This window comes from Anastrepha ludens, chromosome 2, assembly GCF_028408465.1.
Source record: "Anastrepha ludens isolate Willacy chromosome 2, idAnaLude1.1, whole genome shotgun sequence".
Lineage (NCBI taxonomy): Eukaryota > Metazoa > Arthropoda > Insecta > Diptera > Tephritidae > Anastrepha > Anastrepha ludens.
The window spans coordinates 102,269,028-102,291,563 of record NC_071498.1 but is presented as its reverse complement, the minus strand read 5'-3'; the positions used below and the strand labels follow the sequence as shown (position 1 = coordinate 102,291,563).

At 39.4% G+C, this 22,536-nt stretch overlaps 1 protein-coding gene across 1 annotated transcript in view; it reads right to left on the bottom strand.

The window, feature by feature from the left end:
• Positions 1-1,792: 1,792 nt before the first annotated feature.
• LOC128871655 (uncharacterized) overlaps positions 1,793-22,536 on the bottom strand; it is a 66,498-nt gene continuing 45,754 nt past the window's right edge. Inside the window, exons 14-19 of the mRNA XM_054113582.1 lie at positions 9,703-10,290; positions 5,985-6,140; positions 5,440-5,914; positions 5,132-5,370; positions 2,460-3,696; positions 1,793-2,378 (exon numbers count right to left, since the gene is read on the bottom strand). Of these exons, the coding sequence (XP_053969557.1) occupies positions 2,154-2,378; positions 2,460-3,696; positions 5,132-5,370; positions 5,440-5,914; positions 5,985-6,140; positions 9,703-10,290 (2,920 nt within the window). The 3' untranslated portion in view covers positions 1,793-2,153. The remainder of the gene's footprint in view (positions 2,379-2,459; positions 3,697-5,131; positions 5,371-5,439; positions 5,915-5,984; positions 6,141-9,702; positions 10,291-22,536) is intronic.

Genomic DNA, 22,536 nt, shown 5'->3' with positions numbered 1-22,536 from the left:
ACCAGAAGATTTGCCAAAAGAGTGTTGTTTGTGCTACCTACAGATACTTCAAACACCTATCTTAGTGAAAAATTGGAATTAAATCATGAACACTTTCGTGCGATTAGTTTGTATCATTTTCGACGCAGATCAAGCCAACAACAGAATTGTAATCAACTCGATCCGGCTTTTGATGTTGAAGCATCATCCCCAGTCACGATGTTACGCTGATTTCCATAAGTACGAACGAAATTTTTTTTTGCGATCGAAAGGTCAGCCGAACGAATCGGCTCTGGACGATAGACAGAATGTAAGTAACACTGCTGCTCGGGTTGCCGCAAATAATCGATGGCGCGATGTTGGACACTCGGCCATTACACTCGAATTGGGTAGAACAAATCCTGTTAACTCTTCTTTGAATGAACCATATTTTAATAGGTTATTTAGTAGTAGAATTTAAGCTACACGTGACTTGGTTGACAATAAACATGGTCGAAAAAACTGCTTATGGCTATTTACTGATGGCTTAAAGCTTGAGATAATGTTGTCTTTGGGGTCTACTGTAAGAATCCAAAATTAAGTATTTCGGCTCGTCGTATTTCAGGCTGAAATTCTAGCCATTAATGAGGCAGCAGTCTGGTTAGGCAAAAATGTGAGTACCTTTAGAGAAGTCTATATACATTCCGATAGCCAAGCGGCGAATAAATCTCTCGGTGGGATTGACACTTATTCCATCAATGCTCTTAAAGGCCGGGCATCGCTTACCGACATGGCGGAATATTTTAGCATTCACTTGATATGGGTACCAGGGCAAAGTGGCATGCAAGGAAATTGTAAGGCAGACGAATTAGTGAGAGAAGACATTAACAATCGCCTCTCTCTTAAGACAGAAATTGTAGGTATAGCCCTCTCAACCTACAAGCTGCGTGATACAAGTAGCATTGCCACTTCAGCCAGCACGAGATGGGTTGATAGACTGACATATATCGCTACAAAAATAATTTGGCCAAAATGGAACATCAGGCGCTACTCATTCGGTCAAGCAAAAACACCTCAATGTTGGTTGCTTTGCGTACAGATTGAATGTACCTCATTTCCACACTTGCAAAAGCTGCAAGAGTGAGGAGGAATAAGAGGCTATGTAGCATGCCGTTAGGTTTAGACATTTTAGCTCATCGTTCTTGAGTGGTTCCGATGACCTTATGGAAATAAGTGTCAGCTAGATCAATGGGTTTGTACTGAAAAGAAAATAGTTTAACGAGGAGTAGCAGATAACCTGCTACTGTTGTATGATAATATCATAAATCAGTACGGCCTAAGTGAGTTGGTATAAAGACCGACTGCCACTTCAACCTACCTAAAAAAAAAAAAAAAAAATAATTGGCGCGTACACTTCTGTTAGGTCTTTGGCCGAGCTCCTCCTCCTATTTGTGGTGTGCGTCTTGATGTTGTTCCACAAATGGAGGGACCTACAGTTTCAAGCCGACTTCGAACGGCACATATTTTTTTTATGAGGAGCTTTTTCATGGCAGAAATACACTCGGAGGTTTGCCATTGCCTGCCGAGGGGCGTCCGCTATAAGAAAAATGTTTTTATTAATTTTGCTTTCACCGAGATTCGAACCAACGACCTCTCTGTGAATTCCGAATGGTAATCACGCACCATCCCATTCGGCTACGGCGGCCACTTCAACCTACCTATCTACCATAATTTTCGAAGGTCATTCTGAATGCAGACTTGGATTCACAGATCCCGTTCTGTAAAATTTTGTTTCAGAATTAAATACTTATTTGCAAAAAATAAAGAACGTAAATATTTAGAAATATTTTAAGAAACACTTTATTAACTAAATGTTTTCAAAATCTTTACTTCTTAATAATGAAAATTTACATATTACATGGAAATAGAAACAAAAGTGATCGTAACTAGTTTACAGTCCTCTAAGAAATAGGAACAGCACTGAATACTGATATCTCCGGAGATGTATTTTTAAGCCAGAACACCCATTTGTAGTCAATAAAGGTATGCTAAGAAGAAAATAACTATCTTCTTTCATTTTTTATTGGATTTGTGCACTTCTTTCAGTTTGAGCAATATTTTAGTTTCTGTTAAAGCTCCTCATTTAAATAAATCTATCCGCATATTGTTACAGTAACAAAGCTATTCTAATTCATCTACAAATAATGCACCAACAAAACCGTAAACGCAGTGAAAAATGATACAAATGTGGCGCTAAGTGTGGCACTGCCACCCTTAGCAAACTCTTTCATCCACACCATAATCGGATCACGATTTCTGTTCAACCAGTCAAAATTAGATTGAATATTTGCTTTGGCGATCGTCTCCAAATTGTCTTGTACCTTACCACCGTCCTTTACCTTAGTCAGCAACGCCAAATACTGTAAAGATATAGCAAAAAGTGGGCGTGAGGTTATGGCTTATTGCATAAGTATTCGAAGAGTTTTCAGTTTTATACTCACTTCGGTTTGTTGTTCCTCATTAACTACATAATTGGCCATACCGACCATTGCTGCATTAAGTGGGTTATCGCCACCGAAACCAGAATTCAAATTACTGTATGCCTCCCAATTTTCGTTAAGGAACTCAATACACACTAAAAGTCCAACACTGCTACGCGAATACGCCGCACTGAGTAGAGTGATGCGCTCTTGCGTACGCCAATCGACCGACATATCGATTGAGCTAGCAACAAATTTTTGTAATTGAGACCTGGTTTGTGAGCAACCCAATGTAGAGGTGAGTGAGGTGCGTAACGCTTGATCATCTGATTGTAACACTTGGTTATAAACAAAATCGAATTCTGCATCACCGGACTGGCGCAGTCCATTGCAGTATATATAAGATTGCAAATTTGGTTCGATTGCGATACCATTGCTAACTAGTCCCTTCAATTTACTATTAGTTTCCTCTAGACAACTCTCCATGCCTGACAAGCAGGCGAGATTAATGGCCATATTACGTATGAACTTGGTAAGATGATGCTCGCCAGATATATCATTCACACCCAACTTCTCATAAAGTCCGGTCACTATTGAGGCCACGAAGAGTTGGAAATTTTTGTATTCGCTATCGCCACTCAGATATTTAATGAATGTGCTGATTACACTGTAGGTAGTAGACCAAGGTGCGTACTGATCTTCGTTCGTCATATATTCCATCAAATTCAACAGCATGGCTTGGTCGAGACGACCTGTAGAACTGAACTTGTAGACGTCATGAATAAGTTGAGCACGATTGCGTGGATGGAATTTGTATGGACGTGATTTCAGCTCATCGATGATAAGGTTCCAGTTTTGTTCATCGTAATTGATGCGATAGAAACCGGTCGATTGTTTATTGAGAATCAACCAATCATCAGCTGCTAGACTATTATCGCTGATTTCGATTTCTTTCGTTTTGAGCATAAAATGCGATGCGGTGGTGTTACGGTAGTCGGGATTTGATTTGTGGGCATAATTCAAGGGGATGTACCAAGTTTTGTCTGATTTTAGGTCGGTATTATCGTAGAAAGCTTCTTGAGTTATGGTGAATGTGTTATTGTTGTAATTACGTGTAACGGTGAGTAGAGGATAACTGGATTGTTGAGACCAACTTGAGAACATAGCCGCCATGGTGGCAGGCAGCGGCACGTTTTGTGCACCAGCCGCAATACCCAGAGCTTCGAAAAGTTGATACTCATCCGCAGCACCATATTGACTGTTGGAAAAAGCAAAACGATTAAAAAGGGTTAATGTGTGTATAATATTTGGAAACAAACAGAATTTGAAAAATTTGATTTGAAAATTTAATTTGAGAACAAACCTGATTTGAAAGGCCCATAGTCATATATGGATAATAAAATGTGCAATCCCGAAAAAGTAGCAAGGTTATGACAATGACTGAAGCAGGGCTCTTTTCCGTTCATATTAACAGTCTACATCCAAGAATCCTGAGATGTATGTAATTAAACCAATGCTAATTTACAAAGCTGTTGTGTGGACTACGTACAGCTACGATGGAGATGGTGCGCGATCTGACTCGCGTTAAATAGTTATTTTTAACTTTTTGCTAACCGGTTTTATATGACTAGGGAATGTTTGCCAAAGGAAAAATTATCTCATTCCAGAATATGGAACTGTTAAGTCTGCAGCTCCCACTTGCTCAACTCACCAGAGATAATATTGTTAAGGTCACAAAATTTTAAAAGATTTAAGAGATTTAAAGCTAACTAGAGTTCCCTGTTCTTGAGAACAAACTCCAAAGGAACACTCTGTAATGGTATACAGATTGCTCGGAACATCTGAAGGTATGGACGCTGATATTTTTGATTCCAAAACAAAGCTGTCGGCGTCGATGAACAATATTCCAACTATCTTCCAAGCCTAATGTTTATATGTAAATAGAAACACAAGCCAACTTCTTACTGGAAGAGAATAATCAGAAGAGATATAAACACCTAATAAATCTTCCTAAGGACAAACTGAGAATGCTCACTGCCATTCTTACCGGCCATTGAATATTGCAAAGGAATGTGCACTGCTACGGGTTATGATCCAACGACTCTGGTTAACGGCGAGAGGAGCGGCGTACACGCTCTGCCCAATCTAGTACCATCCTACGTTTATTGAAAGAACTGGATCTGGCAAAGGTATTGGGAAGAGTAAATGGCACAAATGATCTTAAGATCGAAGTGAAAGCCTCTATCCAGTTACCTATCTACCTAATTCCCATTTTTCATATAGGTTTTTTTTATGCCTTTCAGAAATACAGTAGAAAAGTCTCATAAAATATTCGCACATATCTCTACATAGATATACTAACATATAGATACATATAATATATCTAATCTTATCTTCGTACCGTTAGATTGTTACAAGAACTATTCATCGAGCAAAGTTATCACTAGTGATATGGGTATAATTAGTGGTGTAAGTTTTTAAGGCAAGGAAGAACCATAGTAATGCGCTCAGCTTCAATTATTTCTAGTGTCTCATAGTTAACCTAATAGTTTCTTTATCTTGAAATCTCAAAGGGCTGTTTGAGGAATACTAGTATCAGCTTCCTTATAAGACATTATCACAGCTTTTAAACGTAATAGGAGTAATATATATTCGCATTCAATGGGTTGACATACATTTCTAAGCGTACTTACTTCGTTGTCAAATAAAGATTCAGCCCTAGGCGGAACACTTCGTCAGTCAGTGCACACTGCCACATATAAAGCACTGAACCGGCTTTCGAATACGAAATTGAATCGTAACGCTGCGAGATTTCAAATGGAGTTTGTACGTAATGTGTCATCGGGTTCATTTGGCCTGTACCATCTCTAGTAAGTGCGGTTTGATAGTCGTCGGTAAGGAACATCTGGTAAATGTCCCATTCAGGATAAGCCTAATAAATAAAGAAAAAAAAAATGATATAAAAATTGCTTCATGTGTGATATCCGAGCATTGCATTCACCTCATCTGTCGCCTGCCAAGAGAACAAGGTAGCAAAACCTTCTTTCAGCCAAAGATACGTCCACCATTTTGGAGTTACTAAGTTGCCAAACCATTGATGACAGTATTCGTGAGCGATGATAGTGGCGATATTAGTCTGAGTACTTGTGGTCGATGTATTCTTGCTGTATAGCGTGTATTGCTCCCGATATGTAACTAAGCCCCAGTTTTCCATAGCACCAGCGGCAAAGTCTGGCACGCCCACTTGATACATTTTTGGCAATGCGAAATCCACATTGTAATACTCGGCAAGACGCTGTATCAGCAACATACCGGACACCAAAGCCCATTCCTGATTCTGAGTTGTGCCCGGTCGACTGTAGACACGCTGTGGAAGTGCGTTCAACATACCTTCGGTATATTCGAAGTCAGACACAATGAACGCTACTAAATAAGTTGGCATAATAACAGTCTCTGGGAAGACGGAATAGCCAGGTCTAGATTAGAAATATTAAAATACATTACTTATTAGCGATAAGTATTTATCACAAGGAATTTATTGCTTACCTGCTTCTCTCTTCATCCAGAGGCATATTCGATATGGCATTTAATGAGGGATCATGATTAATAGTGATGTTGAATGTCGCACGCTTGGCAGGTTCATCGTAGCACGGGAATGCATGACGAGCATCGGTCGACTCAAATTGTGTCGTTGCTAAATAACTGGAAGTATTTAGAAGGCGTACATGAGCTACGATGAGTATTGCTAATTCGGTCCAACTTTTGTACCCGTGCAGAAGAAAGTATTTCTTAACGCAATTTTGTGCGCTGAATTCAAATCTGTTGATATTTCGCAGATTTTCGATAGGTCGTTGGAATGTGGAGATTTTTCATTTTGGTAACATTGCGCTTTCTCGTTTCGTTTGCAAAGATCTCTTGCGTTAAATTGAAAGAAAAATTGTCGGTGGACCTAATCTAAGGAAACTTATAGCTGACGATAACTTTATATATATATATATATATATATATATATAAATATACATATATATATAATTGGCGCGTATACCCTTTTTGGGTGTTTGGCCGAGCTCCTCCTCCTATTTGTGGTGTGCGTCTTGATGTTGTTCCACAAATGGATGGACCTACAGTTTCAAGCCGATTCCGAACGGAAGATATTTTTATGAGGTGCTTTTTTATGGCAGAAATACACTCGGAGGTTTGCCATTGCCTGCCGAGGGGCGGCCGCTATTAGAAAAATGTTTTTCTTAATTTTGGTGTTTCCACGGATATTCGAACCGACGTTCTCTCTGTGAATTCCGAATGGTAGTCACGCACCAACCCACTCGGCTACGGCGGCCGCGGCCGCCGGCGACGATAACTTTAAGTGAAGTTTAATACCCAAAGAAATGGCTGTATGGGCATCTTTCTGAAACATTGCCAATAACATCTTTGGCAACCAGTAAAGTGACAACTTCAGCCAAATTATCGCGGAATTATTGCTAAATTGCAAAAGAACAGGTGCTCCTATGTCGCTTGAAATTCAGTTCATATATTTTCCCCTGGATTTTTTCTCCGAAAGTGTAGGTGTTTCGAGTGAGTGACATTAATTAATTAATTAATATTTGAGCAGTAGTGAGAGAAATTACCAAGGTTTCATGGCATGAATGCATGATTACCGTATATTTAGAATATTATTAGTTTGGGGAAAAAGACATCCATTATTTTTGCGTAAAATTTGTGCGCAAATGGTTTAAAACTATTTTATGGTCGATCTTTAGCTCGTGGGCGATGCTACGACTACTAACATCCGGTCAACCTCGATTATTTCTGTGATTTTATCGAAATTTTTTCGAACATCAAAAATGCCACAACGGAATCGATGAAACAATAATCCCACGTAATTAGCTGTTACAGTAGCAGCACCATAAGCACTATTCACAATTTTAGCGGTCTGGTTTGCCTTTTCGACTTTATCAAAGAAAAGATGTATTTGAACGAATTTTCTCTTTGCTAACTTCCATTGATAACGCCCTGTAACGCGCAACTGAATGAAACGAACAAAAACAGCAAAACAATTTTTTGTGTGAAATGTGACCTTGACAAGAAGCATAAATTGAATGCTTAAGTTTTGAGCATAAGAAACAGGTTATTTCACACTGTCCAAATTTAAAAAAATTTCCTAAAACAGCAATTTTCAGAATTTTTTAATAATATATAACTGTTCATCCTAGGTGCATTGTATTCTTTATTCTAGGTGCATGTTTCTTTAGTTACAATAATTTTTCGGTTTTCCCCCATTACGTTTAAACACTTAAATTTCGTAAACACGTGTTTATATTTGAAAAAAAAAAAAAAATAATTAAACGCTATACTGTTGTTACTTAAAAGTTTTTTTTTGTATAAACATTTTTTTTCATTACAAATAAAGCAAAAAAACAAAAAAAAATGTTCGTACCTTACTTTTTTGGTACACGTTCACGGTATTCTCGGGTCACTCGGGCCTTTTCAAATATTGAACTATCACTCACGGTTGCTGGTAAAGAACTGGAGGTCTCATGCTGTAGGGTTTTGTAGGGTACTACAATAGAATTTTTTTCGATATATATCGGACGGGCTCCCTTTGCCCCTCCACAAGATACAACCATGAGTCACTTTTGCCGAGACACAAGTGACCCGAGGTTACCACGGAAGGGTTAAATGGCTTGATCGCTACTTAACGAGATATCGATCACTACAGTCATCAACCGAGAACGTAATGGATTTCTTTTTCCCCAGCCAAAATATATGACACAAACTCATAAGTATACAAATGAAAAAGTTACGCCGCACTTCATTTCTAAATTTTGATTTATGGTTGAAAATTGCACAAAATTGCCGTCTGAATTATCTCAAAAAACTCAATCAGCATTGAAAATTTCCTTATAGTCCAGTCAAAAGAAGATTTAACTTAGTAATTTTAGGAGTATGCGAGTTTATGGTTTTATTATGTAAAGCCCATCACTGTGAACTTAAGTTTGAGTTTTCGGGGTCGGGGGTTGTGTCCCGCGGCCGCCATCTTGGAAATAAGGGTGCAACTGGTTTTTGCGATTATCTCGTGAATTTCGAAAGTTACGAAAATTTTGTTAAATACTTTTTTGTAGATAATAATATTATCTACAACTTTCATTCAAAACTTTTTATTGTATATTAATATAAAATTAATCATAAAGAAGTTATAAACAAAATTACGCGAAAAATTAAGGGATGCATTTTTTTCAAGCGTAATAACTTTTTTTTTATTGATTTTATGGAAAATATGCATCAGAGCTTTTTTATAGAGCATTCTTTTGTAAACATTTTTGTCCATAAGTTTTTTTCGCTATCTTTATTTAGTCTTATGATTTTGAGCTGCTAAGCGGAGCAACCATTACATTAGCGAAGCGCGTACATGATTACACAGGCCGACAAAATTTAACCAACATTCAGACCCAGAAACCAGACCATATATTTCCGAAGGTTTATGATGCGCTGAATCCAAATCTGGCCTCAGAATTGCTCTATCGGCTCTGGTTTTCGAGATATCCTAACCTAAAAGTGCAAAAAACACCGTTTTTGCCCATATTTGAGGTAATGTAGCCTTGCAGATGTTTTCTTTCACCAAAATTAAAGGATGGCATCTTTAAACACAAGCCTTCTTTTTTCAAATGGCGTTGAGTTTGCTCAAATATCATTTTTTTTCGCTGAGATATCGCATTTTGAAATTTTCATGTTTCTAAATTTTCCTACACCTGAAAATCGATTGAGATGGCATAGACATGATATAGTCGATTACTAATTTTCTTGAATTGAGTATTATTTTTCTTAAAATTTAAAAAAAAAAAAAAAAAAAGTTATTACGCTTGAAAAAAATTCATCCCTTAATTTCTCGCGTAATTTTGTTTATAACTTTTTTATGATTAATTTTACAATAAAAAGTTTTGAATGAAAGTTGTAGATAATATTATTATCTACAAAAAAGTATTTAACAAAATTTTCGTAACTTTCGAAATTCACGAGATAATCGCAAAAACCAGTTGCACCCTTATTTCCAAGATGGCGGCCGCGGGACACAACCCCCGACCCCGAAAACTCAAATTTAAGTTCACAGTGATGGGTTTTACATAATAAAACCATAAACTCGCATACTCCTAAAATTACTTAGTTGGCTATTTTTTTTGTCTCTTTTGACTGGACTATTAGAAATATACTTTTGTTGCTCTGGTGCAAAACCGTGTACTCCGATGATATTAATCAAGATCTCACTTACCGTTCATTGCCTTCTTCATCACTATAGGTGGACAAGTAAAACCCACCATTATCGGTACGCAATTCCCCTGCATAAGCGATGGTTAAAACCCAAAAAGTGCCTTTGCTAAAGGTGAGTGACTGGTTTGTTGGTGTTAGACTAAGAAATTCACGTTTCTCCTCATACGCGGTGCTTAGCTGCTCCAGAGTACCACTCGTTTCGTTTGCGTTTGTAACGGTTGCATTGAATTCTGCCAATTGACGAGCATGCAAAACTATGGTCCTTGTATCCTCGATAACTTTTAACAGAATTTTCACAGTGCCTGTGAATTCCTTCGTGCCATTGTGCACATCCGTCGTCAGTTCAACGTCATAGTGCACTGGTTCGGTGGCGTTTGGTAACCGATAATCCAAATCGGCGCGCGTTTCACCGTAAGCAACGATTTGCCCGTCCACAACACGTGCTGCAGGATGCTCAGCATACTGTGGCGGGATACCGTGTGTTGCCGCTTCGCAGGATATAATAAAGGCCAATACGGCTAAAAGGACAACACACCCGTTCACTTTGATGTTGCGGTACATTTCGCGATCTAGGCGGCCGCAGCGCAATTAACGAAATATTCTGAGCCGTTATGTGGAGTAAGCTTTTAAAGATAGTTAATTTGTAGCTGAAATTTGTTATCTTGAACTAATAAGTAAATTCGTATGTATTGGTATTTAATGACCATTGGGTTTGATTAGAAATGCTTGAGATGTCGATTCTTTGGCAGACCGTGATAATTGGTTACATATACATATACATATACATATACAAAATTATAACGTAAGTGTTCATACTCGCAAGTGTATTTACATGCATAGTTCGCTTTAACGGCAAGTGTTGGAGAGATCGGTTGGCGTTTTGATTGCACGACGTTCCACTACACCAAAAGTTCTAAACTCATTTTAGATTATCTAAAACGTGTAAAAAGGTTGTTAGCATTGTTTTAATAATTATGCATACTTACGTACATATGTACATATGCCTTTGAACGTGATTTTGGTACGAATGCATAACAGGTGTGGAAGTTGAGTGGTAAATTTGCTGTTTATCTATTAGATAAGTCCTTCTTTTTATTAATTTGACCCTCGCACTAGTGCAAGTACGCATTCTTTTATATTCTATTGTAATATATTGTACATACACATATATTTAATGTATTGTACTTAACTCTAGATATACCAACCGGTACTTCTAATTGTAATGTTTGTTATACATAGTAATCTGAAAAATAGTATTTATTATATTCGATAATTGTTGTGAATATTTCTAGTCATTATTATTATTTTTGCTGAGATAGGTATGAGTTATACGAGTTTTCATTGATAAAGAAATACGTGATACTTGCATATAATCTCCCGGTGAAACTATTTTAAGGTAAGAGTTTTCATTCTTATAGCTGCTACCACTGACCAGGAGTTTTGCTATTAAGAACTGACTCACGTTGCTCACTCCTGAACTTACCCATCGTTAAAACTTAACTCTTGAATAGCGTGCTGGTAATTAAAATTTAAGGTTATATTTGTAATTAAATGAAAATATATTCACATTTTTTTATACAAGAATATGTTAGAAAGATGCATCTATTGCCACACAAGACAGAACACAAGCTGCAAAGTGGAGATTACTTTCTAGAAAAGTGGGCGTGAAAGTTATTCTGAAATGTATGTATCTGTGGTCGGAGAAAGGAGGCGTTAATAACACTCTTCAATCTTCCATCATCGTAAGGTTATTCGTAAAGGTTAAGTCTAGAACATTTTTCGAAGTGGGCCCAATGTATGTTGGTATGGGAATAAGTTTCCGTCCTTTCTTAGCCAAAGTTGCGAATTATTTAAACGGCATTATTTGAAGTATGTGCCATTGGAATCTACAATTTTACTGCATACGGATTCCTCTGACGAAAAATTCGAGTTATTTTGTGTTGATCCATTCATTGAGCCAGTTTGCGATGCTCTCGTAAGAAGTGAGCCACACTCCAAGAAGAGCTGCCTCCATTGATCGGAACAGATGGTAATCCGGATATGCAATGTCTGGAAAATATGGCGGGTGGGGCAAGGTTTCCCAATTCAGTCACTCTAAATATTTCTGGAGCGCTTGAGCAACATGTGGCCTGGCGTTGTCATGTAGCAAAATCAGTTTGTCAAGTCTACCGTCCCATTCCGGCCGCTTTTCTTTGAGAGCTCGATTCAAACGCATAGCTGCAGTCGGTAGCGATCGTCAGTGATGGTTTGCGATAGTTTAAGGAGTTTATAATAGATGACACCCTTCTGATCCCACCAGATGCACAAAATAACCTTTTAAGCAGGATTTTTTTTTCATGTCGATGGACCTGGTCCACGGGGCAGGGTCCAACATTTTCGACGTTTAGGGTCAACATAATAGATCCATTTTTCATCGCCAGTGACGATGCGATGCAGAAAACCTTTTCTTTTTTGCCGTTCGAGAAGCATCTCACACGTCACCAAACATCCATCGATATCTCTCTCCTTCAATTGATGTTACTTGAAGTTACTTGTTACCTGCATTCTGGATCATTCCCATCGCGGTCAAACGTTTACCGACGGTTGATCTGTCAACATCCTGCTCTTTAGACATATCATAATGGCTCCGACATGCGTCTTCATCCAATAATTGTTGTAGTTTTTCCAGTGCTCCTTCGCGATCTTTATCACTCACGCACTCACGTCGAAATTGCCACTTTGGAAGCGTCGAAAGCACTCTTTACAAGTTGTATTTGATGAAGCGTTATTACCGTAAATATTGATCAATATACGACACGTTTCAGCTACACTTTTCTTTAAAAGGTAATAATGAAGTATACATAAATGCTGTTTTTTCGGGACGAATGTAGACATATTTAACGTCAGATTAAAAAGGATAATAGTTTTCTTAGAATTTGTCTTCCAAAACAATTTAACCGATCGCTTTCATTGGATTTCAGCGCCCTGGCTTCGCACCAGTATGTGAGTGTAGGTTTTATAATACAATAGTTTTCTATATTCGTCCTTCCTGATTTCTTAAATCCCAGAAATACAAAATGGGATTTGTTTAGGAAATTGCTAATGCAAAAACCATTGAGACCTCGCAGGTTCAGCTCAGATTCAGTTGAAATGGAAGAGAGTGTTAGAACGGTGACTCCCCTACGCTTAAAACGTAGATCAAAGCCACCTTGGTGGAACAAGGAGTTGGGACCAAAAAGGCGAAGCGTATTAGAATTCTATAAGCTGGCACGGGCAGCCGACAATGAATCCTGCTGGGAGGAATATAACGATCTACGACGTACGTATAAGAAAGAGATACGTAAGGCCAAAAGAGAATCGTGGAAAGACTTCTGTGGCAGTATAGAAAGTACAAACGAAGCGGCTAGGCTTACGAAACTGTTATTGAAACATTCCACAACGCCCAATTTAATTCGCAAAACTAACGGCTTAAGGCTGACATTATTATAGGTGTTACTGCTGGTTCCTAAGTATACGAAGTCTTTTACAACCTCGAAATTATAACTGTCAACAGTGACTTGGGTGCCGATACGCGAGTGCGCCGCCTGTTTGTTTAAAGACAAGAGGTACTTCGTTTTGTCCTCTTTCACCACTAGACCCATTCGGGGCATTGTGAATATTTGGTCGATAGTAGACTTTCCAGGTCTAAAGCCACACTGATAAGGTCCAATCACACAATACGCTCGCAAGAACCTTATAGGCGATGTTTAGAAGACTAATCCCGCGGTAATTGTCACAAATTGCAGGATCGCCCTTCTTATGGATTGTGCAAAGCGCACATAAATTCCAATCGGCAGACATGCTTCCATCTGACCATATTTTGCATAGAAGTTGATGCATGCACCTTACGAGCTCCTCGCCGCCTTGTTTGAATAGCTCAGCCGGCAGTTCGACGGTGCCCGCCGCTTTGTTGTTCTTTAGCCGCATTATCGCTATTCTCCTCGTCATGGTCGGGTAGCGGAACGACAATTCCGTTGTCATCGATTGGGGTATCGGATCTTCACATTCTCTGTGACATGCGCAGGTTTCACTGTTGAACAGGTTCGAGAAGAGTTCCCTACATAATTTAATATTGCTCTGTATGTCACTCACCAGATCGCCGTCTTTGTTCTTACAGGAAAACGCTCCGGTCTTAAAACCTTCTGTAAGCCACCGAACTTTCTGGTAGAATTTTCGGGCGTTGTTCCTATTGGCCAACATCTCAAGCTCCTCGTACTCACGTATTTCGGCCTCTCATTTCTTCTTTCGGATAATATGTCTCTCTTCCTTTTTTAGCTCTCTGTAGCGATCCCACATGGCTCGCGTTGCGCCCAATCGCAGCGTGGTCTATAGGCGGCATCCTTTCTTTCTGCGGCAGCATGACATTGCTCGTCATACCAACTGTTTTTTCGGGCTCGCTGGAATCCGATTTCTTCTTCGGCGGCGGTACGTAGAGAACGAGAAATGTTGCTTCATTGCTCGTGCATGCCGGTTGGTTGGGCAGTACTCTCTGAGAGCAGGAGTGAGAGTCGAGTGGCGATCTTCTGTTAGATGTACATTTATTGTCTACCACAACATGATCGATTGGTTTCACGTTTTTCGATCAGGAGACAGCCAGATGGCTTGGGGGATCTTCTTATGCTGGAATCTGGTGCTGCAGACTACCATGTTTTGGGCCCCGGCGAAGTCAATCAGCCTCTGTCCGTTACCGGATGTTTCGTTGTGCAGGCTGAATTTTCCGACATTGCGACCAAAAATTCCCGCCTTGCCCACCCTGACGTTGAAGTCGCCAAGCATGATTTTTATGTCGTGGCGGGGGCACCGCTCATAGGAACGTTCCAAGCACTCATAGAAGGCATCTTTAGTCGCATCGTCCTTCTCTTCTTCGGGCGTGGGCGCAAATTAGCGAGATGTTAAAGAAACGGGCTTTGATACGGATTATTGCGAGACGCTCGTCCACCGGAGTGAACGACAGTATTTGGTGACGAAGCCTCTTTCCCACAACAAATCCAACACCGAAGTCACAAGGACTTACGCTTTTCTTGCCTTGTCCCGTCCATCGCATCTCTTGAATGGCAGTGATGTCAGCCTTTACTCTCACGAGGACCTCAACCAGCTGGTCAGGGGCACCTTCCCCATTAAGGGTACGGACATTCCAGGTACATGCCCTCAAATCATATTCCCTCGTTCGTTTGCAGGGGTCGTCATCAGTATATCAAAAATCAAAGTTTGTAAAAAATTCACAACAATGTAACAAATTTCCAAAAAATGTTAACCTTTTAGAATATTTATGGGCATGCAGTTTTATAGGCCATTACATTTTAGTATAATAAAGGAGAGATGGCAGATAATTTTTTTAATAGCTGTCGCTCGTCGGCAGGCAATTTTAAACCTTCGAATGTATTTCTGTCTTATAAAAGACCATCTGCCGTTCCGCGTCTGCGTAAAACTCGGCCAAATAGATTATTAGATTTAGCTATCGGAAGCAAATTTGTGAGAGTAACTTCGGCTGCCACGTCATAGGGGACTCGGCAGCGGAATGACGCCCGCTGAGTTCACACGTATTCTTGATTAATTTTTTAAGTCTTGTTGTGAACAAACCGCTCCCGCAACCCTGTTATGTCAACAAATCAGCTGATTCCTTCAATTAGAATCGGTTAGCGATCTGATTTTGTTCATTCATCTCCACTCTGTATATCGAGATCTAGTAGCTTGGACGATGACAACATTCAATGAGACTGTTTTTTGTTTTCTAGTGTACGAAAGATAAATTCTAAAGGAAATTGATGGACTTTTGCGTATTGGCGAGGGCGAATATTGCATACGATGGCACAGTGAGCTGTATATGCGCCTCAGTTGATTAAATCATATCGTATGAATGGATAGTGGAGTAAGTGGAGTAATGTTAACTAGAATACCATCCCAAGCGTTCCAGGTGATAGAGCTTTCAGCGTTTTATTTAACTATAAGATTTGTTTAGCTCATCCAGCTTACGACTTGGCGTCACTTGGTGTGTCCAATTGGAGCCGATTAGCGAGAGGCAAAAAAGACTGATATGCCAAATTTGTTTAGAGGGTTACCGTGCAGATCAAGAATATCGTTTAGTTCAGAAGAAGGCATATGAATTAGGTGCCATAATGCATCTATCTTCGAAAACAACAACTTGTAAAATCTTTTCCCCAAAGGCTAAAACTATTGGAATGAATTTCAATGAAAACATAATTCCTATTAATCGAGATAAATATCATCAATCGAATGCGCCAATTTCCAAATTCGTTTGATACTAACTTCTAGAGTCGTCGTTTTACAAATCTTAATGTAAAACTTTTCTCATTTGATACGTCTTATTATATTATTATATTCGTGATAAGTCACTATACAACGCTATCGTAAATTTTGAGATTAAGCCCTGGCTTTGCTCTGGTTCAAATATGCTGATTTTCACTTTATCTAAGTAAATGGCACAGATGGCACAAATATGGTTAATATACATTTTTGAAACTTCGGAATAATAACCAGGTCAGCACGTAATCGAAAACTTGTGGTCGGTTTTGAAAACAAATACCTGTAGAAGAACATCAAGACGCACGCCACAAATAGGAGGAGGAGCTCGGCCAAACACCCAAAAAGGGTGTACGCGCCAATTATATTTATATATACATACTATATATGTGTATATATTCATGTGTGTGTAGTGGTATGTGGTAATGAATGGCTAAATATTGATTTATTTCACCAATTAGCTCACTAAATTTCAACGATAATTCTTAAATTTCTTTATTGTATTTACGTGACATTGTCAAGTGTGTAGAGCGACGTAGAATTTGTATAATTTATTAGTGCCCGTGGATAGAGCTCGAAAATTTTTAGCACTTAATTTGAATTATTTTTTTTTATACAATATAATTAATCATACTTATTACTTCCGATCAGGACCGTAGAGAGCATATCCGGGCCCGGGGGAAAATCCGGGCCCCGGGGGAAAATTGCAAAGGCGGGCCCTTTCAAATTATGTCTAATTCATATAAATACGTATAATCTCGAGTCCGGGCCCCTCTGAAAACTTCGGGCCCGGGGGAAAAAGTACCCGATCCCCCCCTCTCGTCGGGCCTGCTTCCGATGATGGGTAATAACGATAGAGAATTTAGAAGGTAAAGCCAACATCAGATCGTTAAACGTCTCTCAGCGAATTCGAAGAAATCAAAGGATTTGCTGGCGTAACAGGGGAGTGATAGCGGTAGTATCCACTCACAATACTTCGTTGCCGTCTGAACAACGACTGATTGGACGAGTGTATGAATACGAATGAAATAAGCGGGCAGAATTCTACGACATTCACTAGGAATTTTGCTACTCTCTTTCCATCTCGGGAAGAATAAAGTAAGGGACCTTCACTAAGTAACTTCGACACTTCAATCTATACAGGTGGTTAAAGAATGGATTGTGGTACATATTTATTTATTTATGTTTCAAAAAAGTTTATAAATTACAAAATTTTGTGCTGACTAAAAGGATAACTTAGAACTAAGTACGGAAAGCACTAGAATAAAATTGAATTTAATAATGTAAAAACATTCTTGGGCAGGGAAAAATCAAGTATAATAGAATTCGACATATCTTATAGCTCTCGAAACGAACGCGATAATGGGGAATTGCTTGCGTAATTCGTACTAAGGGTCTTGACGCTAAAAGGAAAATTAAAAAGAAGAATTCTCGCAGGAATAAGAAATTGTATAGTTAGCTGTAATGCCGGACAATCCATTACACCACTTACCAAACCACAAATATGAAATCTTCTTCTCTCAACTCTTCTTAACATTGAACCTTTTTACACATTTTAAAAAGCGTTTGAATTTACTGAATGCGAATTTAAACCATAGAGGTTTAATCGTGTCTTCCGGCCCTCAATCCTTACTGCGACTTAGCGCATGAAGCGGTGTATTCATAGTAAAAATAATCAAAAACAAAAAAAATCAGAAAATACTGTAGAAATCATAACTGCATTTTTACAAAAAGAGTACCTTATCTAGTTACATAATCTCAAATATAGAAAAAAGTTGTTCCCTTAACAAAAGAGTTTCGCTTAACAAAAAAAAAACTCATAAATTAAATTGTACAAAAAAACGCACATTTTACAAGAAATTTGTCACGCATACGAAGTTCTTTAAGTAATTCAATAAAAATTTGGTATTTTATTTTCTATAAAAATGGGCATTTCAGTGCGTTTTTATATCCAAAGCTAGGCAACACTGCAGTAGCGAGAGAGAGATTTGACTGCTGAAAGGAGAAGAACAACAGCAATATCCGCAATCGCGGGCAATGCGGCCAGATGTTAAAAAATAAGCAAGGATAAATGAAGCTGAGTGAATTATTGAACTAATTTAAGAAAAATGTATATTTTACGAAATTATAAACATTACATTTTAATTGGAACAGGCTAGAAAAATGTCATGAAGAAAGAACGAAAACTCCGAGACTACATACAAAAAAAGAAAAGAAGCCAAATCAAGTTACGAAATTGATAATCTGGCCATACTGGTGCTAATACGACGCCACTCATTGTCAAATTCGCTGAGTGCAAGGTAACGGTAACACGATAGGCGCCATCTCATTATTCTTTCCATAATGCTTAAAAAATACTTTCATATTTAACAATACCTCTCTCCGTTCGAGACGAACAGAGAGAGAAAGATTCTCTATCGCATCAGAAGTTGTTATAGTCCATGTTTCTGCGCTACGGTAAACTGAAAACAATCAAATGATGTTGAAATTAGCTCGCAAACTGTACGCAATAACTTTTTCAATGGGCTAAACTGCATTAAATACTGACGAAAAAAGATTGGGAAAAGTAATATTTTCGGGTTAGATATAACATTTGGCTTTCATAGATGGAAAAGTAAGGACAATTAAATAAGGGTAGCTCTTACAGGAAAAACTGATTAATTGAAGAGCAGTTTTCGTATTTGGATTACGTGATCTCTCAGGTTGATTCTGGACCATGCCATGTTTACCATGCATCATGTTTAGTTTTAAAAACATTATTTTTAAGTACGCTTTGGTAAATCAAAAATTGCCAATTTTGGTCTCTAATAAAGGATCGAAAAAAATATTTGAATGAAATATATTCCAATGAAATATATTTTTATGTTAGTAATATTTGTGTGAAACCAATTTCGTAACCAATTTTTTATTTTTAAATAAAGTTTAATAATCACACATTTTAAAGGTACCTTCTTTTTTTGTCCAATACTGTAGATATATGTATAGATTTGAGGTTTGCACAGGAGCTCATGGCATTTAGAGCTCTCTACTGACCGCAGTACCTCATCCAAACCAAGTTTCCGTATAAAACTTAAGATAGAGCTGGGTTGGGCTGAACGTATGTGCCTTTCTTCTGGCTGCAATTGGACGAGATGTCTCAACCTTCTTCGTGTTATTGCGTCGCATTCAAGGAGAAGGCATATTGGAGTCTCCGGAGATTGGACACTACACCCTACTCGAGCGTGACCACAGTTGTACCAATTCCATAATGTACAAAAAGAGCTGCGTGCAAAATAATTATTCAATCTGAGCCGATTTTTGTCGTGCTAAATCGGATGGATGGTTCCATGTGTAGAAGTCCACGCGAGTGGGGAAAGTTACTGATCGCCATTCACTTGGGAATGGCCAGGACGATTCTTCTGCATATGGTTCAAGCAGCTCACAACGGCCGGGATTAGCCCACGTATCCTCTGGGTAGCTTCCGAACACTCGTTCGGGAGTGAGCTAACGTGAGAAGGCGAAACATTCCAGGATAGCTGGTTGTGCGTTGGGTTTGGGACCCGCCACTTAAAAAGTTTGAAAAAGCCTCGGATGAGACCTCCCTATACTGATGACGACCCCTGCAAACGAACTAAGGACTATGATTTGAGGGCATGCACCTGGAATGTCCGTCCCCTTAATGGGGAAGGTGCCTCTGCCCGGCTGGTCGATGTCCTCGCGAGAGTAAAGGCTGACATCACTGCCATCCAAGAGATGCGATGGACGGGGCAAGGAAAGAAAACCATAGGACCTTGCGACGTCTACCACAGCTGCCATGCAAAGGAGCGCAAATTCGGTGTCGGTTTTGTTGTGGGGGAGAGACTTCGTCTACAAGTACTGTCGTTCACTCCGGTGGACGAGCGTCTCGCAACAATCCGCATCAAAGCCCGTTTTTTTAACATATCGCTAATTTGCGCCCACGCCCCGACGGAAGAGAAGGACGATGCGACCAAAGATTCTTTCTATGAGCGCCTGGAACGTTCCTATGAGCGCTGCCCCCGCCACGACATAAAAATCGTGCTTGGCGACTTTAACGCCAGGGTGGGCAAGGAGGGAATTTTTGGTCCCACAGTCGGAAAATTCAGCCTGCACAACGAAACATCCGGTAACGGAGAGAGGCTGATCGACTTCGCCGGGGCCCGAAACATGGTAGTCTGCAGCACCAGAATCCAGCATAAGAGCATGTCACAGAGAATGTGAAGATCCGATACCCCAATCGGTGACAACGGAATTGTCGTTCCGCTACCCGACCATGACGAGGAGAATAGCGATAATGCGGCTAAAGAACAACAAAGCGGCGGGCACCGTCGAACTGCCGGCTGAGCTATTCAAACAAGGCGGCGAGGAGCTCGTAAGGTGCATGCATCAACTTCTATGCAAAATATGGTCAGATGAAAGCATCTCTGCCGATTGGAATTTATGTGCGCTTTGCACAATCCATAAGAAGGGCGATCCTGCAAACTGTGACAATTACCGCGGGATTAGTCTTCTAAACATCGCCTATAAGGTTCTTGCGAGCGTATTGTGTGATTGGACCTTATCAGTGTGGCTTTAGACCTGGAAAGTCTACTATCGACCAAATATTCACAATGCGCCGAATGGGTCTAGTGGTGAACGAGGACAAAACGAAGTACCTCTTGTCTTCAAACAAACAGGCGGCGCACTCGCGTATCGGAACCCAAGTCACTGTTGACAGTTATAATTTCGAGGTTGTAAAAGACTTCGTATACTTAGCAACCAGCAGTAACACCTATAATAATGTCAGCCTTGAAATCCAACGTAGAATATTTTTTGCCAACAAGTGCTACTTTGGACTAAGCAGGCAACTGAGCAGTAAAGTCCTCTCTCGACAAACAAAACTAACACTCTACAAGACTCTCATCATGCCCGCCCTAACGTATGGTGCAGAAGCTTGGACGATGACAACATCCGATGAAGCGACGCTTGGAGTGTTCGAGAAAAAGATTCTGCGTAAGATTTTTGGACCTTTGCACGTTGGCAATGGCGAATATCGCAGACGATGGAACGATGAGCTGTATAAGCTTTACGACGACATAGACATAGCGCAGCGAATAAAGATCCAGCGGCTACGTTGGCTGGGTCATGTCGTCCGAATGGATACAAATGCTCCGGCTTTGAAAGTATTCGATGCGGTACCAGCTGGTGGTAGCAGAGGAAGAGGGCGGCCTCCTCTGCGTTGGAAAGATCAAGTGGAGAAGGACTTGGATTCACTTGGTGTGTCCAACTGACGCCGGTTAGCACGAGAAAGAAACGACTGGCGTGCTTTGTTAAACTCGGCCAAAATCGCGTAAGCGGTTATAGCGCCAATTAAGAAGAAGAAGAAATCGGCAAACAATTGGCAACTTCTCACTATAATTGTGAGAGCGATCCCATTATCGTCGCATATTGTGACAATTTTTTCGTCATTTTGACAAAATAAGCAAGATTTTCATTAAGGTAGAGAAACACGAGAAATGTATGTAAATAATTTTGCTATGCAAGGTATTCATATTAATTTAAAAAAGTTAAAAAGTTTGGCTTTGCGAGTTTTTCCTTTGATTTTAATATCTTGGAGGAGTGTTTGAAGATCAGTAAGCAATTCAAAGCCTTTGAGGCTTATAAAGGAAGAACGTCTAGTTTTCACGTTATTAAATAAGGCTCTTTATAAGAAGTTGACTGGTCGTCAATCTCATTTTCTAGCTCATCTCCAGAAGAGTTGGCCAGCGAGAGTTGCCACTTCAGTTGATATTTTTTGCTTCTTCACCATTTCTGAAGACTTGATTACCTAAATTAAAAATGTTTTGACGTGAACTTGAATTTGTTTCTGGGCTAAATTAATAACGTTGGTGAGCTGAGTAACTGTCGATAGTGGAAGCTCATCCTCTGCGGCATAACCGTCATAAGGTAAGTCTGTTTTCTCAAAATCAGCTTTCCCTAAACAATTTTACACTGTCTGTAGAGTTACTTGCCTTCAAGATTTGGGAATGAAATTAATAACATCTAAAAAATTTATGGAATTTGACAACTCCAAGGAGTTGCCCGCTCAACAGAGACAAATTAAAAAAATACCTAAGGATTTTTCCGATACTGCAAAAAGTGTCCGCTTAAGAGAGGTGTCGGTTGGGAGGCAGTACACTGATGTCGATTGTAGTAGACACAGCGTTCCTTGCAGCGCGTTTTGGATGCGAATGAACTAAATTTGCCAAACTACGTCCTTTGCCAACTCGTGGAGTTAACGCATCATTTGTTTCGGTGGCGCACGATGCAATTAGAATGCAAAATAACTTGCAAAATCCATATCCAAGACATACCTATTTTAAGAGCTCAACGTATTTTCAATTATAGATTATCGAGAGCAAGGCGAATAGTTGCAAATGTTTTTGAGATTAAGAAGAAGCGATTCCCATCTAATAAAACTTAATGCTAATAAAACTATGCGTGTGACTTTAGCTTGTTGGCTGCTACATAATTTTCTAGTGACGAAAAATCTCAATTAGAAAGCAACATTGATCAATCGTTTTGATGTTCTTGCATGTAC